This window comes from Argiope bruennichi, chromosome 1, assembly GCF_947563725.1.
Source record: "Argiope bruennichi chromosome 1, qqArgBrue1.1, whole genome shotgun sequence".
In the NCBI taxonomy this organism is placed as follows: domain Eukaryota; kingdom Metazoa; phylum Arthropoda; class Arachnida; order Araneae; family Araneidae; genus Argiope; species Argiope bruennichi.
This window is the reverse complement of record NC_079151.1, coordinates 80,485,307-80,510,328: the sequence shown is the minus strand read 5'-3', so window position 1 is coordinate 80,510,328 and position 25,022 is coordinate 80,485,307. Positions and strand designations below refer to the sequence as shown.

General features: G+C 29.8%; 3 protein-coding genes across 8 annotated transcripts in view; 2 read left to right on the top strand and 1 right to left on the bottom strand.

Annotated features, from left to right (window-relative positions):
• Nucleotides 1–6,682, top strand: part of LOC129980348 (liprin-alpha-2-like) — a 104,047-nt gene extending 97,365 nt beyond the window's left edge. For 4 of the 5 annotated variants that reach the window (XM_056090795.1, XM_056090794.1, XM_056090791.1 and 1 more), the window contains one exon: nucleotides 1,083–6,682. In XM_056090795.1, the coding sequence (XP_055946770.1) occupies nucleotides 1,083–1,148 (66 nt within the window). In that variant the 3' untranslated portion in view covers nucleotides 1,149–6,682. Of the gene's footprint in view, nucleotides 1–913 lie in introns of all 5 variants that reach the window. The other variant, XM_056090792.1, reaches the window with a different exon arrangement.
• The window catches only part of LOC129980404 (uncharacterized), a 443,593-nt gene extending 424,931 nt beyond the window's left edge, over nucleotides 1–18,662 (bottom strand). For both annotated transcript variants that reach the window (XM_056090797.1, XM_056090798.1), the window contains exon 1: nucleotides 18,659–18,662. The gene's annotated coding sequence lies outside the window, so the exon portion shown is untranslated. The remainder of the gene's footprint in view (nucleotides 1–18,658) is intronic.
• On the top strand, nucleotides 16,631–23,017 carry LOC129973059 (putative uncharacterized protein DDB_G0282133). Its single transcript, XM_056087423.1, has 5 exons — nucleotides 16,631–16,654; nucleotides 17,097–17,164; nucleotides 18,301–18,594; nucleotides 18,967–21,275; nucleotides 21,675–23,017. Exons 1-5 carry the CDS (start codon nucleotides 16,631–16,633, stop codon nucleotides 23,015–23,017), a joined length of 4,038 nt encoding a protein of 1,345 aa, XP_055943398.1.
• Nucleotides 23,018–25,022: the final 2,005 nt, after the last annotated feature.

Sequence of the window (25,022 nt, the reverse complement as noted above, 5' to 3'; positions counted from 1 at the left end):
CTCAGAATTAGAAGCTACTCTGCTGGAAGAAGGCATCTTTGTTCCTTAAATATTGTACAAGAGCGCTATAAATCCATCTTTGATCAAATTTAGTATGTTCTTTAATCAAAGCTTAAACAGACCCATTTTTAAATATTTTCTTTTTAAGTGATTGGTGTTAATTTTATTTTGTTACTTATTTATATTTGCTTTAATTATTTCATATGAAGGAAGATATGTATAAAGATACAATAAAAGAAATCTTGCCCCTTTGATAAAAATAAAATTTAAAAAAAACATTGTGCATTATTTACATTTGCTATATATTTATTACATCTTAATTTGGATTTGAATTGCTGCATTAACTAAAGGTCATTACTACTTTGTGCCTTATTATAAACCAAGCTCTTACTTCACATGTAGATTTTTTTCTATCATATTATAAAGAATAAAATATTTTAAATTTCAGCCAATATAATTAATAAATAGACATAATGATTTTTCAATATAAGTATTTGCTGCTCATGTTAAATTTTATTTTAACGATAGAATTTTGTAGCATATTGTACTTTTTTTAATGTATTTATATTCTGGAAATAAAATCTTTAGAAATGTGATTTTGTTGTAAAGCATGGCATAATTTTAGCTATTATTTTTTATCTCCTACTGTATGCCATCATATTTTATTATTACCATCCCATCCTTATTATTTTATTTTAAATGTAGAATAATGTCATTGACAATTTATGCTTATAAACTGCATTTCCATAAGCATAAATTGGATTACTATGTTGTAATTAGCTTCGATTGCTTTTCTGCCATCTTCTTTTCTAATGTTTACTTATACCTGTTTTTAATTCTTTTTTTATATTAAATTATTCTATACCAATCCATTTCTTTTTGTGCATGGCTTTGCATCCTTTTCTTATTTTAGGAAAAAGGACTAGCATACTCTTGATATTTAGCCATTGCTGTTGTGAAGTTGCCCTATTGTGAGCTGCATTTAGTTCTGCTTGAAACGCATGCATGTAGTATACCAGATCAGAACCTTGTGTTTAGTAAGGTTCTTGGTGTCATGTTTGCTGTATTGTTAACATTTGCAGGGTGTCAAGCATCCAACCCACACAGTGGCAGCTCTTCACAGCGTACAAGGGGACAGACTTGTTTGAAATAATGAAATAAATAAAAGTATAAAATATATCCAGATAAGCAGATTGTGAGAAGCAGCGGGCTGCTATGTTTCTTATGCATGTATATGTATGTATAAAGAAAACTTTTGTGTGTGGTGTACCTGAAGATTACAAGGGCTGTGCAATTTCTACTGGATATGTAGGATGCCGGCATTTAAAGCACGTGTGGAGAGAATGCAAGATTTTTTTTAGTTGTTGGTGGAGCCTATGGATACCTGAAAAAAAAAAGTGAAATGCCAAAACAAAACCAAAGAAGGCAATGCATACCTCCTAAAACTGTCGATTACCTCTGTTGCTCTTATTTATTTTTTATATGTTCAAAAATTAGAACAAATATTTTTAAAATATGAAGTGAAAGGATTTTTTTTATTATTCTTTTATTATTGAACTATGGATGAATGATAGAAGGTAATTTTTAACAATGCATATCCTTGATTCTTCAAATGTTTTCAGTCAAATAAAAATTTTCATTTCATTTTTCAAATATTTTTTTCTTTTCTGTATGACAATAAATATGTAAATATGATGTATAATTTTCCTTGTATAAATTGGATATTTCAAGTAAGATGCATATTATGCAGAACATACATTTAGTACTCTAAAGGCAGCTCATTTTAAAAATGGTTTGCTGTTTAGTCATGTCTGCATGCATTAAAGAACTTATCATCATTGAAACAAATATGTTAATTTAAAATTTCTAATGAAAATCTTGCCATCAAATCAGTGTTTGTAATATTTATTCAAGAAACCATTCCACTCATTAGTAAAATTGTGTATTGTTTTCACTTTCTATTTTGAAATATAAAAAGCAAGCAAAATGACAAATTTTATATCTGGAATGCGAGATTTTTTTATAAATTCAACTGAAATTATTTGGAGCATTTGAATTCATCACGTATCATCTGAAGTTTTTTGTTGGAAGAAAAAAGTACTTTTTAAATATTTTTTTTGTGCAAATTGTACATATAAAAAAAAACTATGTATTTCATGCACGCTTTAATCTTAGTATATCTTTTATGTTTCCCTACATCGCAGTTGCAGCTTGCATGAATGTGTTATTACACTTTTTTATGTAATAATCTAGACTAAAAAGTGTATGTACTGGCAACTTGTTTTAAAGCATATGTTAAATTAACTGACTTTACAATTCTAGCTCTATTATAATTTAAGGGGAAGGATTCAAATAAGGATGTGATATCAGTCAGGAATCTCTTCTCCTCCTATCTAATTTTACAGTTCTTATCCAAAATAATTTGGAGCACAGATTATAAAAACATTCTCCATGTTTCATTTTAAATGCATTTTGTAATCTTATCTTTGATATAAAATTTTAATTTTTTTATATAAAATTATGTCTGATATTTGAAATTTTCACAAGCAGATTGTTTTTGTGATAACTTAGTCATTTACACATTCAAGAAGTCATTGAAAATTTTAAAGCATCTTGAATGTTGTTAGTTGTTTGCTTTATTTCTAAGTCAGCAATGTAAATTATACAGTTATATAAATATCAACTGAAATCATATTAGTATGTGCATTTATAAAATGCAAGAGCTTTTGTATAATATATTCCATAAGAGCATATTTTGTTAAGTGCACTGTTAATATTTTCTAATGTTAGTTTCCTTTAAGGTAGCTGACAATAAAATTTCCAGGACAGCTATAATACATCAGTTTACTTAATAGCATTGTTTATTTTTTGCTATTTTTTTATTAGCTGAACATTTTGTCACCTTATTTAGTTGCAGGTGTTAGTGCTTTTTGTTAGAAAAATAAACAGTATATTTGTTTTTAAAATTTAATCTTGAAGCTGTTTGTCTTTTAATAATATTTTTACATTCATTATATTTGTATTTGAATCTTAGTTTGTAGCTATTTATATTTCAGATGTTTTTGTTCATATGTTTTGTAAATGTGAATAAAAATTAAATTTATTTTTTTTCTTTTTGACTAATGAGAAAATATGCTCTTAAGACATCTAAAAAAAATTCTTTCAAAATATTTTAAGGATTGATTTTAGTGGGGCAAAATTATTATACAACTTTCTCTGTGGTCATTATGGCGTTTTTCTAATTTCTTGTTGAAACCTAAAAAGTTTTTTAATGTTTACTTTTATTTGTTCTTTATTGTATAAAAGGAAAATTAAAGTAAATAATAGAATTTATTGTTTTAATTAGATGGTGAATTTTAATACAATTAAAATAAAAATATTTGCAAATTAATAGTGCATTTCATTTGCTGAAAAAATAAAAATATTTTAATTTCTTGCATTTTAAAGAGTTAGTAATTCAATTCCCCTAGGTTATATCAAATATCATGAATGTTATAATGTTCAACATAATTTCCTTTAGTTTTTCTTATTAGTGCTTCTTTTGAAGTGTGTATTTGTTGTTTAAACGCAGTTGAACCTCTGTTTATTGAACTTGCATTTATTTGTCCCTGGAAATCTCTTTTGTCTGAAATCCTCTATCGTGCCTTTATTTACATATTTGTGGAAAAAATTTCAACATATCAAAATTTATATAGTTTACTTACTAAAAACACCTATGCATAATTAATTTTTTAGGACTAATTAAAACTTAAAAGAATTTAATTGCTAAACAAACTCATCATTTTAATGTATAATGCAATTAATTTATTTTTTTTAATTTCGTGATAATATAACTGTTGAAATGTCATACGTTTTGTCAAATCTATTTTTTGTCCTGCTTTCTACGTCTTTTTTAAAAAGCTGAACTTTTCCTTCCTATTTTAATATTTTTGTTTGGTATTTGTAGTATTATGTATAAATAACATATATGATAATATTATATGTAATTATAAGAATTCTGAAGCTATACTCAATTTTAAAGAAAAATGTTGTTCCAAGTTAGAAAAGAGATTTGTAGAACAAAAGCTAAGGACATATACAACTCGCGAGCATTTTATTCTGTTTCTTAAATGATTTTCAAACTTCTACGAATTTGTTACAGTAAAAATCAACAAAGCCTTTTTCCCCCTTTTTTAATTCTTTCTTATAAATAAAAGTTATGGCAGCTTTTTAATGACAATAAGTATGTATACTTTTTTTTCTAAAATGCAGAAATTGTTTTGCTATAGTAAAATTTCTAATTCTGAAAAAAAAAATTCCTTCTATATGGGGGTTCTACTGTATTGTTTTTATTAAATACCTAAACATACTGAACTTTGGATTAATTTAAATGTAAACATCTAAGAATCAAGCTGAAACCTACTCAGTTATGAAGAAGTGTCATGAGAACAGTTAACAAATACTTCAAATCAACAAAGTTCTATTACTTTTTTACTATACTGCTTAGTCATTCATTTTAAAGTGAATGAGAAATGAAGATGCAGGATTTAAATAAAGAGAAAAATATGGAATGGAATTACTAGCTTCTTTCCTTTGTGATTTATTTTTCATCATTCTTGTTTTTAAACTGTGCATTTCAAAGTGGTTATAAACTGTTGAAAGCTTCTATGTGAACATAGCTCTTCCTCTGTATGATACTCTGGGAAAAAAGTATGTACAACACACAAATTAATATTTTGCCCACTGCCAAATATCCATTTCTGTAAGAGCATTGCTATGCAAAGTTCTGTTTTGAAATGTCCATACATTCCCCCAGAGACAAATACTGTTGCTTCTCTGTCATTCCCATGAAACACATGTGCACAAACTATATTTCAAGCATATCATGCTCTGTTTGCTGCCTTTAAATCTTGAATGAGAAATAACAGTTGTAGTGTGTTTTGTGTTTGATTGTTCATAAGCTTCATTGGACAGCTGGGATAGTTATAAAATTTTGCCAACAATAAATTTTTACTCCCTTTTTTTTTTTTTTTTTTGCTGAAATTTGAATGGATTTGGTGTAATATGAAAAAATATTTGGTTCATCCATAGAAGCAAAGGAAAAAATGAATTGTTTAAAATTAAAAATGTATTGAATTTGTAAATTTTAATTGAATTTTATTTATCCTACTCTGTAAAATGAGCTAGATTTATTGTATAATCGTTTTTTTTAACATCATCAAAAGCACATAATTAATAAAATTTAGGATTGAAATGAAATCTCCAATTGCTAAAATGATTTTTTTAAAAATATTTAAACAGATTATCTGATGTCAGACAGCTATATTTGACTATTCTCTTTAACATATTATTGCCATTATTCATACCTGTGATTTGAACCACTATCTAATAAGATCCTTATCTTTTAGATAGCTTTCTAAAAGATAAGACCCTCATTTTATTGGATCTCCTTTGCTATATATATCTTAATTGTAGTAGAAAAGCGAATATCAAATTAGATAGTAGATCACAGGTGTTTCACATAACATCTTAAAACAAAAAGAAATAAATATAAACATGTTCTACTCTCATTAAATTCTACACTGAATGAGAACTTTTTCTGTCACTCAGATACAGGTGGCATGGAAGTCATTGTGTTAAACACAGCAGAAGAAAGTTACTCAATCTATTTAATCAGTAATTTATGACTAATTAGTCCAGTAAAGGAGTTCATTGGCTACTTCCTATTTACTACTTCAACAGTCGAAAGATTTGCTGTGACTTGAGGCATGTTAGAATGACGCAATATTAATCTCTCATATTAATAAATGCTGGTTACCCAGCATTATTCATGTTTTTTTAAATGTTGCCTTTTTTGTTTTCGTATACAAGAATTTAGCTTATCTTTCCAAACTTACATAGTTGAATCACAGGTTGTATCATCTGAATATTTTTCCAAAATTATTTTTATTTGATGGTAAACATATTTAACCTTTAAATAAACTAAATTTTCCTGTAGAATTTAGGATACTTTTGTAATAGAGGTGTCAATATGCATGTGATATTTTTTTTTTTTTTTAATATTACAAAATGCATTGTCTTTTTTAATCATGGACCAATAATACATGTTAATTTTGGATCAGCTTACATGCATTTATTTACCTAGCATTTATTCTCCAAATTCTATTTTCCAAGTTTTTATTTTCAATTTCAGAATGTTCAGTGTTTTACTTTAAATTTAACTAAAAATGTTGGATTGAAATTTAAGATTTTTTTTAACAATGTTTTATTTTTGTTATGAAAATGTATTTTATATAAATATTTTACCCCAATACTACTCATTCCTCCCTCTTCTCCCGGTGGTATTTGCCCCTGCCATTTTGTTCGTGTATTTCATTCTAATTAGAAGAATGGTCTTAATACCTTAAGCTTTAGAAATATTCCGATTTCAGAAGTACAATACCAGCTGTTCAAAAAAGCTTGTGTTTAATAGCAATGCATGAAAGTACTCACCTTCATCATGAAATTATGCCAAGAAGCGACTGTCATTTCACACTAATGACTTTGTGTGTATGAGTGTGATAGATTCGTCTTCTTTCCTAAATACGACCAAGTGCTTCATCATCACCGTCATCTTTGTTGTACAAATAAGACATGAGCCTGTCTTCTTACAGTGGCAGTGTATTATAGAAAGCAATAGGAGAAATACAAAAATTCATTATAATATGGTCTATCTTTCTTATTTCACAGTGTTTTCTTTTAAAAACATTTTTTTTTCCCCTTCCAAAAACAAGATACAATAATACTTATGTGATAAGTGGTATATTTCTCATAAGGAATATCGCAAGTCATCAATATTAATGTATTGCAATTTATGATGAAGATCATATAGAATATACAGGGATTGGGCAAAAATATGGAAACACCTGAAAAAAAAACATGTTTGCCTACGTAATATGGTGTAGGAAAACTGTTGGCATTCAAAACAGCTTGTACTATTCTCGGAATTGATAAATACAGTTTCTCTATTGTTGCCAAGCGAATCTTGTACCATTCTTCCTGCAAAACGGTGGAAAGTTCGGTTAACGATGATGGTAGTGGATAGCAACCACGCACTTTCCTCTTCAATGTAGACCATAATGGTTCAATAATATTGAGGTCAGGTGACTGTGGTGGCCAAGTGAGATTTGTTAAATCATCCTCGTACTCAGGAAACCAGTCCTGGACTGTGTGAACAGGTGCATTGTCGTCCTGGAGAACATCAACACCTTGGGCAACAAAGTGATCAAACGATTTGGTTGATCAAGTCCATGGGATGTACTTGATAGGCCAAAACGTTTACCTAACCCTTGACAGTAATGCCCTTTAGCGAAGTCTTGGGAGCACACAAAAAACCACGATATGGTTATCCAGACCATCACAGAACCTCCGCTATGTTTCACTCTTGGCAATAAGCAATGTTGGAATGGTGCTTGCCGGACATAAACTTGATCAGAAGTGAGAAATAGTGTCACAACAAGACTCATCTGAAAATATTACTGTCTTCCATTGCTCCACAGTCCAGACTTAATGAATTAAACACCAGTTTTTTCTCTTGCGAGCATTGGCATCACTGATGAATGGTTTTTGAATTGCAGTTCGGCGAGAAATATCCTGCTTATGGAGCTCCCTTTTGATTGTTTTGATACTTAACAGGGTTTATGAGCCTGACATTCATTTCAGTAGTAACTTTGGCAGCTGTGGTCTGCTTCTTTTTCGTCACAGCCCTCTTTAATGATCGTCTGTCCCAATCATTTAACGCATACTTTTATCCACTCTGTGATTTAGCAGATGTTTTTCCTCATTTCAGATATGCACAATTTATCTTCTATACAGTACCTCTTGAAACATTAAACACCTCAACTACCTTGCTTACAGAAGCACCCACCATACGCGCTCCAACAATTTGTCCATGTTCGAAGTCTGTTAGATGACTGACAAGACGCATGAGCAAATTAACAGAATTGTGCACCAACAACTAATGACCTGCTCATTGCATTCACATCATTGTATAAGTGGGGTCAATAGGCAAAAACACCAGCGCTACCTACACACATTTCACTGGAATAAACATATCTTTATAAGCATGAGGTATTTCCATATTTTTGTCCAATCCCTGTTTCTGATTTAAAAAAAAAAAAAAAAAAAAAGGAATTGTCATTTATTTTCCAGTAGCCGTCTCTGTCGGCAAGCTTAATGTTAGCTAAAATATTCAATTTAATATATTATGTAAATTGATTTTTTGATAGTTTCTTTAGTAAAATATCTGTGAGCTTCAACTTTTGATAAGCATATAATTAATGCTTTTATAGAAGCCTTACACCATTCCGCTCATTGTACTACGTGTCTCTCCCATTTTCTATCGGCTCCCGTAAAATTTGAACTTCAATTAATTTTTGCTAAAACCAAACATCCAAACGTGCTTTTTTAAAAATATGAATACAGAAAACAATCGTTCAGCATAGATGTGCTAAATTATATTGTTTTATTATTTATGCAATATTTCAAAAAATTATTCAATAAAAATTTCGCTGGTTCATCTTAAGATGAAAAAAAAATTAATTCATCATAAAATTTAATTTTTAGTTTTATTTCCAAAAGTATTTAAATGACAAATATTTTATTTTGTTTCATTTAAAATTCTAATATAAACGTCAAAAAAAAAACACTCGGAGTTGCACATATCTGCCCTCAATAATATATATATATATATTGAGAGTGGAAATGCACAAGTTTGGAAACTAATTCAAATGGCCTGACCTATAGAGCGCCAACATACAAATACATAGTCATCTTTATTATAAGTAAGGATATCTATTCATCTGGTATGTTATGTATTTTCCACCCGTTATCAGAGAGAGGAAAAAAACAGCATACTTTCTGCATAAGCCGTTTTTTAGTTAGTTTTATCAAACTATTAAAAAAAACAATTCTTAATTTTTTTTTGCTTGCGTAAACATATATACTGTATTGGCAGATACGAAAGCGCTACTTGTTTTTGCACATCCTCTATAAGCTTTTGATTTGACCAAAATAGCGGTGAGATGAAGGAAGAGATGTTTACAGTTTATTCCACAGTACATCAAACTCCAATTATCAGCGAAATTATGCGGTTAAGCAACCGCTGATAAACCGCAAAATTTTTCAGTTCATATGAACAATAAATACATATATTTCGATTTAATTCAAATTATTAAATGACAAGTATGCAAAAAGAATTAAGAGAAATCAAAGGATGAAGATTAAGGTCTTGAAAAGTATTCGAGAAATGCCTTCATCTCGTTCACCCCTTTGCTGGGTAAAATCGTCAAAAAGTCTCGGAAGTTCACCTCTTATTTCCGAAACGAGCAGATCTACTTGACACATACTACGTCATACTCTGAAGTAAGTGGAACTAATGAAAGTCAGGTTTTGTGAATAAATATATGTTAATTAGATCAAGGATTTGTTAAACAGCTATTCGAAAGAAAAGAATTGAATAAAGAATGTTATTTTCACATGCATATCGATACAAAATAAATATAAAAGTGTTGCACAAAAAGAATTATTTGGTCATCGATTGTTTTATGAAGTCTTAACAACTCATCTCTTCCTTGAAATTTCTTCACTACAAATTCGAAATATTTTTAGCCCTTGTCTTGTGTTTAGAATACTTCCTTATTAAATTCTATTATTATTAAAATTATTATTCCTTTTTCAACTAAACTAAGAGGAATGAATTATTGTCCAAATTCGAAATGTCATTGCATTGTATAACTGACAATTTATTATATAATGCAAATCATTATCAGTTTGAAAACAGCTTAAAAGTTTGGCATTGTATCTGACTTTTTTTTTTTTTTTTTTGAAAAAGAATGGGAAAAATTTATTTTTAGTTCCGAATTTTATAATGTATATCATATTCATAAATGTAATTATTTGAAGCTGGAGGGAAATAAGAAATTCTCTGACTCACAGTTCGTCTAATTGAAATTGTGTAATATATATTATTACTTTCTTATATAAGCATTATGCAGAAATTATTGCAATCGTCGAAAAATTTGAACTCAAGATTCTGATGAAATCCACCTTTTAGTGCTCCCTGAGTTGAAAACCACATTTTTGGCATTATATCTATCTGTGACAAGGATAACTCAAAAATGTGTAGCTAGGCAGATGAAATTTGGTATAGAATCTTTGCATCAAATTCTTAGAATTCCATCTACTTTTGAACATTATCCATTCAGAAGAAGTTCGTTCGTCCGTCCGTCAGAATATAAGTTTACACGATAGCTATAAAATGAGGAGAGGGAAATGGATAAAATTTGGTACGAAGATTTTTACTTCTAAACTGTAGATACCTTTCAAATTTGGAGCCAAATCCGTCATGAGATTGATTTTCTGTCAGTATTTTCACAAACGTGCAAACACCATACCTCGAAAACGCAATGATTTAAATATCTCAAATTTGGTGTGTGATTTTATGATTATAATTTTAATTGTGTGTCAAATTTCGATTTCAATCGGCTGGAAGAAACGCATCTAGAGCACAAATTATTAAAACAAATCAATCGATAATATCGGATACTATTAATTGCATGCAAAACATAATCGAAAATAGTTTAAGTAAAGATTCAATAAAAATGTTAAATTCACGCCAAAGATCTTATTTCATAACTATTGTTCGCCAATGCACTTCGTGGCCTTATTCAAGATTCAACATTTTATGGGGGAGGGGGTAGCACTCTTATTAGAGATTATGCAAAAACATTTGGCGAAGGAAGCCCTCGTTAGTTATTTGACTGTTATAGTTTTGAAATCTACAAGGCCTGTTATCCCAAGGTATTTTTTCTGTACCAATTTTGTATCATTTTTTTTTCTAACTTAAATTGAATTTTTCAAAAAATAAATGCATATTATAGGCATATCAAGCATGACAAAATAAATATATTGTGTTAATTTCATGTTCTTTCATGCAAAATCATTCAAGATGCATGAATTTTTCTAGTTCCTTTATTTTTTTTCCCGCTAGTGTATATAGCTCATATCATAGCATGTATATATATATATGTAATGATATTTTAATTCTAATTTCAATTTAATTAATTCCCAAGATTTTATCTTAATTTAGCCCATAGTAACTTCATTCTAAAATATTCTCTTATTTCGTGATCCAATTCCACTTTCGGTTTAATTAATCCCTTTGTAAAAATAATGCGCCATCAGTGCTACGTTTCAAATGAGAGTGATACTTCGTTACCCTTGAACAGGTGTCAAAGGTCATTCCCTCGGCTCGTGGCCGGAAATCCTATGTTATATAAGGCAAGTCATCATCTGTTCGTCCCTTTTTTTTTTTTTCCCCTTTTCTTACTTCTGTGTGTTCCGCGCTACGTTTTCTTGTCTATAATCATGCCTGCCACTCGGAATAGAATAAAACGAAATTAAAAATACCAGGTCTCTTCACTGTTTCGAACCTGCATTCTACTTCAATCAAAATATGTTACATATTATTTAATCGACAGGATTCGAAATCATTACATATATATAACACCCGTTAGTGTATGTAGCTGCACCATGTATAGCTCCACATAAAAGATAGCTCATACCAACTGCCTGACATTCAAAGTAGCCTGAACCATAGGAAACGCAAAAGAACCTCTGAAATCAATCTCTCCAACAATCGTTATGCATGCGATGGTGCAGGGAATATAAGTGTCTCCTGGACACTATTTCGTCCTTAGTCATCACTAGCGGCTTAGCAAAGCGAAATGGCCCGATATATGATATTATTTTTTTCGACTGCTCTTCATATTTGTTTGGAAAAAATGACATAAAAGCATTAATGTTTCGTCCCCTTGATGTCAAGGCAATATTCTCTTGCCCGCTGTATGCTTTGACATTGCAGACCTTTACTAACATTTTCTTTAGAAATAAGGATGTTAATCCTCCTAAAGAAAACGCTTCATTTGCTTTAGGTGGTGTTGCGGATACGTAAAATCGAGATGAATCAGTTCTACAAAGCAATGAAGATATGAACCAGAATGAATCGAGAAACAACTCAACATACAGAAAATGGAACATTATAATAATGCATGAGGATTAAACCAAATACAGAGATATGAAAACAAATTGCCTGCAGCAAATGCGTATCACGATATCGAAGACAATAGAAATTCTTAGAAGGAAAAAAAAACCTAAACACTTCCAGAATTTTATATCCTTGATTATAAAAAGGAAACTACAGTTATATGTAAAAAAAATTTATTAACAATATTATGGTTAAAATTCATGTGAAATAATAAAACTATAAATAATTAACTTTGAAACATTGATCTCAAAATATAGAAGATAGTGCAAAAAATCCTGGGCTGCTGACATATCCAGATGTTTCGACACTTCTGTCAGAACCGGCCTTCTCTATAAAGGGGGTGCAAAAAGCCATTTGGGGCCCTAATTTTTTTGCGAAGTAAAAAAAAAAAAAAAAAAAAAAAATGCAAACGCGAACATATATTATTAATGCATGTTTATTTAATGCGTGATTTTGTTTTTGCCAATACATCAATTACTTCAGAAAAATTACAATTTTTTTTCAATTTCTTTTTTGATTCTTAATACAGCAAGTCCATTTAAGCGCTCTGAACATTTGCTTGCTCGCAGATAATCCTTTATTAATTTTAATTTGCTGAAAGAGCGCTCAGCACTTGATATAGTAATTGGCAACGTAAAGAAAAGTTTTAACACAGTTAATGCATTTAGAAATAACTCATTATAATTATTATTTATTGCAATATGTCTTGTGCATTATTTACATCTCTTTCATTCAAAATCAAATCCCGTAACAAACAAATTTCTTGGATTAGGTTTTCATCCACATCTTTGTTTTAAAACTTTACAAAGTTTTTGGAACATTTCTTTAATTCATGTTTTTCTAAAGTTTTTATATTGGTGATTAATTTGAAATCAGAAATAATATTTGGTATACTTTTAATCCATCTTCTATTTGTACAATAACAGTATCAATTACAGTGTTAAAAAAATAACACCGAAATTCCTCTACCGGGTTTTTTATAACTTCGTCTTCTGCTAATTCGGAATTATTCCTTTAATAATCTTTTCCTTTTTCGAATTAGTTTAACAGGAAAATGTTGTGAAATGTCAAATTATGTGCTAGAACTTTTACTTCGTCTAAAAATGCGTTAAATTTTGTTCTAAAATTCTGGATTTCAGTTTTAATTTTATTGATTAAATTGAAAGTCAAGCCAAGAACAATTGTGTTTGTTTGAAATAGTTTATTGATAGTGCTAATTTTGGGAAACAATGCAAACCATACTATTAAATATAAAATAAATGGCTTATATAAAATAATTGTAATAAATTCTTCTATTGCATTCAATAAACTTTTAGCTTCGGATACCGCTGTATTATCATTATTACATCGATAAATTCTTCTAATCTATTTTGGCTTCCCAAAGAGTGTCGCATAATGGTTTAAAAGTAATGTTTAAATGCTTTTGTAGAATTTTCCTTTTTTTTTTTTTTTTTTTTTTTTTTTTTGTAGATGCAGAAAATGTTGCATGTTGCTACCGTTGTCGTATGCTTGCCCTCTACAATTCATAATATCTAAATCAAGCTCGCTTAATCTTTCCAATAGAGTTCTTGCAAGTCCAGTCACATCAGTTAGTTCAATAAATTCTATGAATTACTCATTTATAGTTAACCTTTTCTCTTCAAAATTTACATACCTAATGATGATTGAAGTTTCCTTATGGGAAATATCAGGAGTACAATCCATTTGGATACTATAGTGCATAGCTGCTTTTATATCGTATTTAATTTTGTTAAGGACTTCATTTCCTAATGCTGAAATAATTTGTTCTTATGACCTATGTGCTAAATGATGCACAATTCTATTTTTAGAATATTTTTTTTGTTTGTTTATTTGATACATTACCACAGGGTCGTTTACTTAATAATTCAATTAAACTTAAAAAATTTCCATTATTAGGCGTGCCTATTATTTTGTGGGTTCCTCGAATTAGAAGATTATTACACGCAAAAACAGAATCACATCTACAGTTCTTTGAAATAGTAATTTGAGTCGTGCCGTTTCCTTACTTATATTAACTTGATTTGTTTTATCAAGAGTCGGACATAAATTTAGTCGTTTTAGTAATTCTTTCCAAGCAAGAAACGAATTAAAATGACAACTAAAAACGCTCATAATCTTGGATTACAGTTGACAGCTTTCTCCAGATATTATAGCCACCTATAAATCGTCAAGTTTTACCATTTCCTTTTCTTCTGGGAAATAGTATACAACAAAAACAAAATACCGAGCTTCCGTTTTTGAATAAATTAACCAGCTGCGAAGTTGGGTTTCACCATTTGGCATTTTTTTTTAAGTAATACGTAGTGAAAAATGAACCTTCAGCATTTTTAACAAAACCTTCTTTGTGTTGTATAGTCCGATTTTAACACAAAACATTCTAAATGTATTAGTTACTAGCCGCCTTTGGCGACCAGCCGGTTCGCCAGTATTACAGCTCGCAACAATTTTCAATGAAATATTTTAAGTAACTGGTCTCTTAATAGATTCTCAAACAAAACATTTTTAATCTTCAAATTTTGATAGTCATACCAAACTTATACTGTTGTTTAGATCGTTTCGTTCAATTTACTATATATATTTTGTTAATTTGTTGTCATTTCAGGTAAAACTTCAACTTTAATTTCAAGTGGAAATGATGAAATTGCAATTAATATAAAGATATTTTTTAATAAAACCAAGCGTTTTATTTTATTTATCATCTTTATTGTTATTTATTGATTATTATTATTATTGAATATGAATATTGCAAACAGAATCGCTCGGTATTTAAGTCTTATGTGAACTACAAAATATTTATCATAATTTATGTAATATCTCAAACAATAATTCAACAAAAATTTCTCAGATTCAGTAAAAAATTCAGTTTTTAGTTTTGCTTTCAAAAGGATTGAAATGAAATCAATAAAAATATTTTGTTCCGGCCTATAAACATATTTCAAAAATTATGAAATCTAAATTTAATGCAGTAAGGTATCAGATACTGAGAAATATTCTGGACACACCAAATTTTAAATAAATGAATGAATGTTTTTATTTTCCAAGATCAACTAAGACTTATTTATGAAGTTTTGAATGTTAAAAATTTAGAAAAACTCAACATTTTCATAATTTTAGGCCAATTAATCTTGAGAAACCTGCGCGCTGATTGGCGTATTTTCTTTGAATCGATGGAAAATCTAAAATTATCCTTTTTTTATTGAATAGTGATATTCAAATTTTCATAAATCAGTCAGTTTAAGTGAATGACTAAGTTGATTGGAAATTAACTCTTTTTATTTAAAATTTTAGTGTTTCAAGAACATTTTGTTATTCGTGATTTCTACAGCAGAAGTTTTATGTAAAATCAAAAATTCGTTATTTATTAGAGCATTTATTGAATCAAGTTACATAAAATATAATTATTTTCCATTTAGACCATTTTAGCAGATCTGTGTCTTACTAAAGGTCTGCAAATTAGCTGTGTGACCCTGATTTGAATGGATATCCTGTTCATATTAAACAAAACTTACCTTAAAATAAAACTGATTTATTGGATTAATAATATAGAGAGTATAAAAGGTCATAAAATAATTTTTCTTGAATTTATTTTTAAAAAAATAATATTTCATATTTGTTTCATTTCCTACAGACACGTGCCGAAAATTATATTTTTGCAGATTTCGTTTCCAAAAAGATTTAATTTATTTTTAATTGGAGCTTTAATCAATGTGATGGCAACACTTTGAGAAAAGCTAATTTTTTCCCATGAATGCGAAACGTGCTCGTGCAGCTTAAATTTTATTTTTATTTTGTACGAAAAAGATTGTTGAAAAATATAGTTAAAATGTTTATTTAAAAATTCATTAAAAATAGAAATTTAATTTTAAGGTTAAAACATTGGTATCATTTAAAAGATAAATTTTTGATCTTTAACTTCATGTAAAAATATTTTTTGTGCGGTAATATTTTCGGAAGTTATAGCAGAAACACGCCAAAATTTCGCTTAATTTTTAAATAATTAAAATTCTAATTAAAAATTCGAAAAAATAACTCCCAGGTACACATTCCCGGCCTCCAAGGTATACACGTGCCAACTTTGGTAGCTGTAGGTTGAATGGTATGGCCTGTAGAGCGCCAACACACACACACATTGAACTTTATTATAAGCATAGATAATAATTGGCCATAAACCAGGATCATTTATACTCTCTTGATCATATTTTTCATTGTCATTTTCGTCATTATTTTCTGATTCGGTTATATTTGTATATCACTTCAACACATTTCACCGTTCGACATTTTTATTGCAATACTGTGTACTTTCTTCCCCAGTCCAAGTTTGAATTGTAATTTCTGAAGTCGAAGCAATTTCTTTCCAGAATTACTTCGTAGTCAAGAAAACAGATCTACTTGCGACATTTTGAAATTTACCTTTTCTTCTTTTTTCTTTTCCGATAATTTTCTTTTATGACACCCAGAGGAATATTATCTTGGCATGGATATGGTTATATCTAACAGTATTAAGCAGTTTATAGAATGAATTATCAAATTACTATATGTTATACTATGAACTGTTACCTAGAAGGTGAGGTAAGTGAATGTAAATCTACTTAACTTATATTAATAATATTTTGCACACTTGCACTAGACTATAATATATACTGTAAACTTCGTATATTTCCAAATCCGTCCCGTCGATTGCTCCATTTAAACTATTTCTTTACTTCTTTTCATTCCGGTCGTGGCCGGTGAAACAGTAATGCAATGTGCATTGCTAGGAATTGATCGTTTAATTTATCTTCGTTTTACTTTTTGTTTGAACAATTTAATATAAACAAACATACACAGATGCACGCATAAAAAATATTACATTAGATGTAGAAAAAAGTAAATAGCTGATGATTTACAAGTTCATTTGAACTCAGCCTCGACTTCTGGCCACCGCTTGGACCCAGAAGTCGCGCCGCGCTCTCTTAACATGTCTGAAGGGGATTTCCTTATTCATAAATGAATCTTTTTCCGCTTCTTATAGGTATCACTGCGATCGTTGTCTAATAACGACATCAGTCAGTGCTCAGCCAGCCACGTGGAAACAAACTTGTATACTTTCAGTACATGTAAACGCTATTATCGTTCAGAACATAATTTTAATTCTTAATTACGGTGGAGTCCCCCTCAGTCGCGGGACCCCGGTGCATAGTACCCGCCGCACCTCCCAGATGACCGGTTCTTCCCACTGTAGCACAAACTTAACCAAGCTTTTCGTGGATTATACGATGCACATTTCCTTTGCTTATCAACTATTCAACAGCAATATCACGAGTGGTTATACTACAATTCTGCCGCGTGAGCTCCTCTACAGTCAAATTATGGCACTGTTGGTCACAACCTGCGCCTGCCCGGGGTGTGGCAAGTCCTTGATGTTTACGCATCCCGCCATAACATACTGAAACCACCGGAATATGGTGAGTCGAACGAGATACTGCTCTCTGTATACCACTTTCATTCTACGAAAATTTCCTGAAAATTGAAGATTCATTAAATCTTAGGATAGAATTTTTTGACGTTTACAATATTTTCTCTTCATATACGAGGATGAAAAAAAAAATATTTTTAGTTATTTTTTTTAATAAATTTAAATGAAAAAACAAAACTGACAGACTTTATTATTATTATTGAGATACATTTTTCAGTTCTCAGTAATTATAATGAGCTTCATTATATTTTTAATAAATTAAAAAAATTAGTAACTTCAATAACATATAAAAATTTAAAATGGAAAAAAAATTAACAATTTTCATAACATTATCGCACAAAATAATATGGTTGTTCAGATAAATAATAAGATGCCACTAAAAAATTAAATTTAGCATTTGTTATTTATTTTTTATAGCATGAGATTAAAACTAGACGTGAATTATAAAAGCTGATAATGAATCAAGTTTAAGTGCATTTTCATATTTTAGTCATGCGATATAAAAGCGCGGGATATCATTCTCGTTCAAAACAAAGGTTTAAAAATAAAAGCTGATAATAAGTTGCTTTTTTTTCTTCTCATAAATAAGTGTAGGCATATCAATTAGATCAATCAAGGTTGTTTTTTTTTAATTTAAAAAGATAAATGTAAAAATGCCTTCTGGGAATGAGATCAATCCTTCGGAATGTCCGACGAACACCCAAGAAAATATTTCAGAAGATTCACACTTCTTGAATTTAAACTCTAACGCTATTTTCAGTACTTCCGCTGCTGGACTTTCAGATCCGAGATCCGTAAGTGACGATCTAAATGAGGAAATGGCACAGTATGAGGATCAAAATTTTCAAGATGGAAACTTTTCAAGTCCATCAGATGGTTTGACTGAAGATACCATAAATTCATATGATCCCTTCACAAATGAACATTGCTACAGCGTTGGTCGAGAATCATCCAATCAGCAGTTTATTCCATTTCAACATTTGAGTAATTTATTACCTTTAAATGAATCGACGAATGATGCTGAAACAGCTCTCAACGAAAGTTTGATTAGCAAGTATGAAACTTTTACAAATGCTTCATTGCCTGCTATTAGTCATATAAAAGATATTGAAACTGAGATGGTCTGTGATGAATATACTTCCCCAGATAAAGAACGTTTTCAATCAATGAGTCATGACCATACTTCCAAATCAGATATGCATAAAAATTCTACAAAGATTTCAGCCAAAGAAATTCTACCATTTTTATTACAAAACAGCGATAGTAAAAAGGAAAATAACCTATTATTTAAATCAATGCAATCAAAAAGTGAGATGGATACACAAAACAGCTATAAGTTTAATACCAACAATGAAACAAGCTTTTCAGAAAACAGACAGGAAGCCACATCGCCAAATACTGTTATTGGCTCTTTCGATCAAAACAGGGGTCTAGAGACATTTTTTAGTCATGATAACGAAGGCAATTTAATTAGTTCAGAAATGAATGATTCCAATGATATTTTAGATAAAAGTTATTTATCAGAAACGTATGTTTATGGACCACCATTGACTGACACCGACTCGATATCTGAGCAGAAAAGATCAAATTTGAAGTTGAATCATATAGAAAAGTCCGTCAAGAGTAATGATATTCGTAGAAAAAGTCCGTTTACATCTTCAGAAAAACTTTTTCCAGGTGGAATCAAGAATGCAATCCAGCAATCCATTAGAGATCTAATTTTGAGGCAAAATGCAAAACAAATAGATAATTCGAGAAAAGCAATTAATTTGCCAGAAATTCCAATCAGTGAAACAGAAGCACACCAGGTGAAAAAAACGCCACAAAATACTTCTAGTTCCGTTGCTTATGAAGATTCTTACTGGGATAATGTTGGTCCATCCACTTATACCGGTTTAGGAAACAGTGCCCGAGAAGATGAGAAATATACAAAAATGAGTGGAATTTCGGGAGAAATTTATTCTATTAATAACAAATTTGCCAGCAACATAATTAATTTACCACAAACTCCAGTTGATGAAACAGAAGCCTACCAAGTGAAAAAAATGCCAAAAATTAGTTCCAGCTCCACTATTAATAAAGATTTTTGTTGGGTTAATTTTGATCCATCAGTTTGTTCCGGTTCGGGACATAGTGTTCCAGAAACAGAAAAATGTGATATAATAACGACTGATATTTTGAAAGAAATCGGCACTTCTAACAGCAAGACTTTTGATATGGAAAGTGCATATACTGGTGAAGACTGCAGATCTTTTGAGCAACAGACATTTGAAACTTCAGAAAATTGTAATCTTGCTGTCCATCCTTTGAATACTGAAACTAAAAGTTTGCATAAAGAGCTTGGGCGTAATATTTATGTTTATTCTGAAAATATTTTGTATCAGAATATGATAGAAGAGAATGACATATCAGATGAAGAAAATTATTTGATAAATGCATTCAGTACTGTTGATGAAAATGATTCCAATTTAATTATACGGCCTGAAACTGCATCTAGCGGAATAAATCCAGGCAAATTTCAAGAAGTTGATGCTTATGAAATTAGACAACAGAATGATGGCAATTCTATAACAAACTGTAATATCGATATTCGTAATTTAAATACAGAAGATAGTGTCGAACACAAAAAGTATCAAGAACTGAAAATCATAACCAATAACTTTTTTGAATCTTTTGAGAGACCCTCATTGGATAAAGACCAAAAGAGGGAAACACCTGCCGAAGCTGAAACTGAAACCAAAGCTAGAAATATTCCTTCATTAATAAGGAATTTCAGTTCAATAGATAAAGGCATTGGAAATCACAATAACAATCTTCCGAGAAATAATGAAATGGAAGCAAAAAACAGATATGAACATAAAATTTCAAATAGGAATGAAGATTTAACTGCAGAAATTTCAGTACAAGAAATCAGTACACCAATACAGAGCACGATGAATTCTACTTTCATTAATGAAAGTGATAGTAAAAAAGATGAAAATAGAGATATTTTGAAAACTGAAGTAGATAAAAACAATACATACGATTTGGATAACAGTAATAAAGAACATCAAAATATTTACTCAAGCTCAAAATATAAAGGGTCTATGAATAACAACTACAACGACAATCCACAAAATAATAATGAATTAACAGCAAACTGCAAATTTGAACATCAAATTTTAAATATAACCGAAAATTCAACTGCTGAAATCCCACCCTCATCAGAACAGAGTAAGGTGAACTCTGATCTTATTAATGAAAGCGATAGTGGAAATACAACAGTCTTTTCAAAAACTGGTGCAAATAACAACAAAACATACGATTCTGATAATAGTGGTCTAGTACATCAGAGCAAGTCTTCTTTACTGAATGAATTTAACTACCATTATGAGAACGTTGATGTCAAAGAAATGGAAAGCCATGGTAATGAATGGAAGTTTTCATTACCTCAACTGCATTTATTTGGAACAATAGATGATCGCTCAAATACACTCAACAAAGCTTGCTTAGAAAAGGAAGTGTATCAGAAAAATAATACCATCTCCTACAATAACGATACTCCACTTGTAGAGATAGTTGATAATTCTGATTTTCATCATATTTTTAATACCGAAAGCCAAAATGTTAGTTCAGCATCAGCTTCAAATCTAAATTCAATACAACCAGGATTTATGAATATTATAACTGAAGATAGGCAGAAGACAGATCTTTCCGAAAATATGGATAAAAATTTTCCTATTCAAGGATTAATTAGTGATAATAAACAGGATACTGAAATTAAAAATGCTGATGAAAGTATCTCAAAAAATATTTGCATCTTTGAATCGAAACAAAAGTTTGAAATCGGATCCAATTCTGTGACAAATGCAATCATTCCTACTGAGACTTGTAATGAACCAAACATATCAGAAAACTACACATCTTGCAATCCCGAGATGCTATTCAAAGGAAATGTATATGTAAAAAATCCTGAAAGAAATACAACATCACTTGATGATACCAAAGCAAGATATTCGGAAGCCGAAAATATCAGAACTATAGATATAAACAAAAGTGAATCGTTTCATAAACAAACAAATATGCCTGATCTTAAAAAGAACGAAGGAAACACTTTATCTTTTGGATCACATTTAATAGCTCCCATTGTTTTAGGATCAAATAAAAATTATTTTGCTGAAAACAATCGATTCGATGAAACTCATCAACATTTAGAAACTGCATCACAGGAGAAGAAGAATTCTAAAAATACATCCGATAACTATGAAGATATAATAAAGAAATCACGGCAATTATCTGTTAGATTGGAAGATATAAAATACAAATTGATCCCTTTATCATCTGTGGGGAATATTAGCCAAGATATCAGTTTGCGAAACTTACAGACGTCCAGACTCAACGTTAATGCAACATGTGCCAGAACAGATAACAGTGCAGAAAATAATATCAGTGTTGAAAAACAGATTATTAAAAGGATCTCACCAGAAAGCCAATCTGTATATTTCCTGAGGAATTCGAAAAAGCTCAAAAGTTGCAAAATACAGCCTAAATCGATCCGCACAACTTGCCACGCAGTTAAAATTCCTGCACCTAAAGTAGAGATTAAAAATCAAGGCATCAATGTACGAAGCTCACATCCATTTTTAAATTCCTCTAACTTTAATTTCAATACAACTTGTGCCGTAACAACAGATAATAGTAATAAAAATAATGCCGATACTGAAAAACAAGCTACTAATAGAACCTCAACAGAAGATCAATCTTTACATTCCCTAAAAAATTCCAAAAGGTTAAAAAGTTGCAAAATACAACCAAAATCCTTCAACACAACCTGCCAACCAGTTACGGAAGGGCATACTGTTTCAACAGAAAATTCACAGAAAGCATTAATCAGTTCCGATGTCAGAAATACAAACGAGGAAAGTATTTCATCTCCCATCTTTCAAATGGCAGAGATACTGCGAAAATTCGATAACAAACGCAAAGAAACATCCACCTCTAATAACGATGACTTTGTGTTTGGGCCTAGAAAATTTATCGAAAGAAAAAATGATGGAAATTCTTCTCTTTTGTTTGGTAATAGTTGCGAAAGTACATCGACAGGAACAATCTTTGACTGTACTGTAGCAGCAGTCAAACAATTAAACAATGGAAACGGCTCGACAGTACTCGACATCCTCTCATATGTTCGAACACATTTACCTTCAAGCGATAAAAAAATGTTCCTCGATATCAGAAAATCTCTTAAAGACGCCACTGCAGCAGGATTTCTAACATATACCAATGGGAAATACAAAGAAGGACCTAACTTGATCAAGGCGAACATTTCGACAAATACAAATAAAAGAAAAACAAATCGCCCAAATGATAATAGCAAGATGCTATCAAAGAGAGTGAAACCAACTCCCACACAGTTACGCAGTTCACGTCCCAAAACTACACGTTTAGCAAATAAAAAATCAGGCAGAAACCAAAAGGATGATTCCAATGAAAAATAAAATCTCATCTTTTTTCTTTTAACAATCATACAAAGATGGTGACAGTTTTTAAATTGCAAACTATTAAAACCTTTCAATCATGTGATATGTTGTATTTTCATTAATGCTACTGAAACAAGAGCATATTAATTAAATGCTGAAATAAATAAATAGATATAAAATTTCTGAAATATTTTTTTTTTTCTGAAATTCAAAACTTTTCACCAGGACAGTGCTTTGTACATTTTTTTCCCAACCTCTATGACAGAAGATATTCCATAACATCATTTAAGAAAAAAAAAAAAAAAACTTCTCATTTCTTCGCAATGCTTTATATAAGTAGGGGGAAAATTTTAATTAATAATAAACAAACAATTAAATATATTCATTAACAAATAAGTCAATTCATTTGACGTCACCATTACAAGACAAAAATTATTGCATGTTGTGTAACATTTAGCTTAACATTGCACAGTGATGTCAAATCTCCCTCCTTTTTTTTTTTTCCATCTCAGTTGAGCAGTCCATTCTAAAATTATATTGAAGAACAACAAACGAGTATCCTGCAAGCATGAGCCGGCATCATCTTTGTAGTGGATTTTCTCATTAATTCTCCTTATTGATAGTTAAAAATTAGACATTAAAATAAACTTCCAGATTTTCACCACACCAAAATTCATGCTTGCTGTTCTGTTTGGAATCAAGATTTAAAATTTAAAAATTCTACTCTATGATTCCCCAGACTTGTAGATTCAGGTTTGATGTCCTACTGACTGAGCTATAGAGGTTTGTCTCATCAAATAACATTTATCATTGGGTTTTGATGAACAATTTGTGTGCTTTTCTTTTATTGTATTATTGTTTAGCCCTTTGTGTTGACTGAAGAACTGGAACTCTGCACACACACATAGAATTTTTAATTAACTAAAATTATTAACCCGGTTATTATGAAACCTTTCTTATGTTTCATACTTTTTGCAAGTAAACTTTGAAAAAATTCTATTTAGTTTAGATTTAGAAAAAAAAAATGGCATTTCAATTTTACTTGTATACATTAGGAAATATTAATGATAATATTTTTGAAGTTTTATATATTTCACTTAAGTATATTCACTGTTTATCTGATGTGGACTTTTGCTTCATAGATAATTCAATTATAATAATGAGTATCTTTTAGTACTTTTTATAAATATTAAAAACAAACAATATAAACTAATAACATTAAAAACTAATAAACATTAATTCAAAATCATATATTGTAGAATCTGTACTACTTAGATGTATTGATTCTTTTTTCCACACTCTTTCTTTACTGCATGAGTTAATTTAATAAAACAAAATGTATTATCAATATAAGATTTCGAAAATCTGAAATTTTACAAATTTTATAGGATTTTATTTCCTTATTAAAACTTTATATGCACATATAATCTTATTTAAGTTTGTTCAATGAAATAGTATTCAAAAATAAAGAAATATATTAAATAAAACTTTGTATTAAAAATTTATAAAGAATTAGAGATTTGAATAAAATTACCTATTTCCCAAGGAAAAAAATTTGAACAATCATAGTTTTTTATTTAATGAAAGCAGTTAAAATAGCTATTAAGGATTTAGCTATTAAAGATTTACTGTGATTATTAATGTCTACAATTAGTATATTTCTTAAAATAAGTTTAAAATTTAGTACACAATCAACTTTCTCAACTAACATTAATTCAGACCATAAAGACATTTCATTTTTTAGTGAAATTTCATATATTTTGCAATATTTTCCAATAACTTAATTATAATTTTAAACCTTCAACTGGCTGGAATGTCGAGAAACATTCTTCCCACATTCAAGTGTTATTATTTCAAGGATATTCAGGTGCTGGATAGTTGCTTGTTAATGGGTTAAATAAAGATTTGAAAGAGAAATGGGTGGAATTGAAAGTGATTACATTTCAAATTTTATCTAAAGGGTGTCAAAAATTAATACAAGATTTGAATTTGCCACCATTTGTGCAGTATAGTGTTGGTAATC

Bases quoted from the DNA above. Each gene is read 5' to 3' on its own strand.
- LOC129973059 (XM_056087423.1), top strand. From the start codon at position 16,631: ATGAACTGTTACCTAGAAGGTGAG. The intron at 17,165-18,300 runs GTATACTTTCAG...CGCTATTTTCAG, and splicing joins AGCCACGTGGAAACAAACTT to TACTTCCGCTGCTGGACTTT. The intron at 21,276-21,674 runs GTGATAATAAAC...CCATTGTTTTAG, and splicing joins TCCTATTCAAGGATTAATTA to GATCAAATAAAAATTATTTT.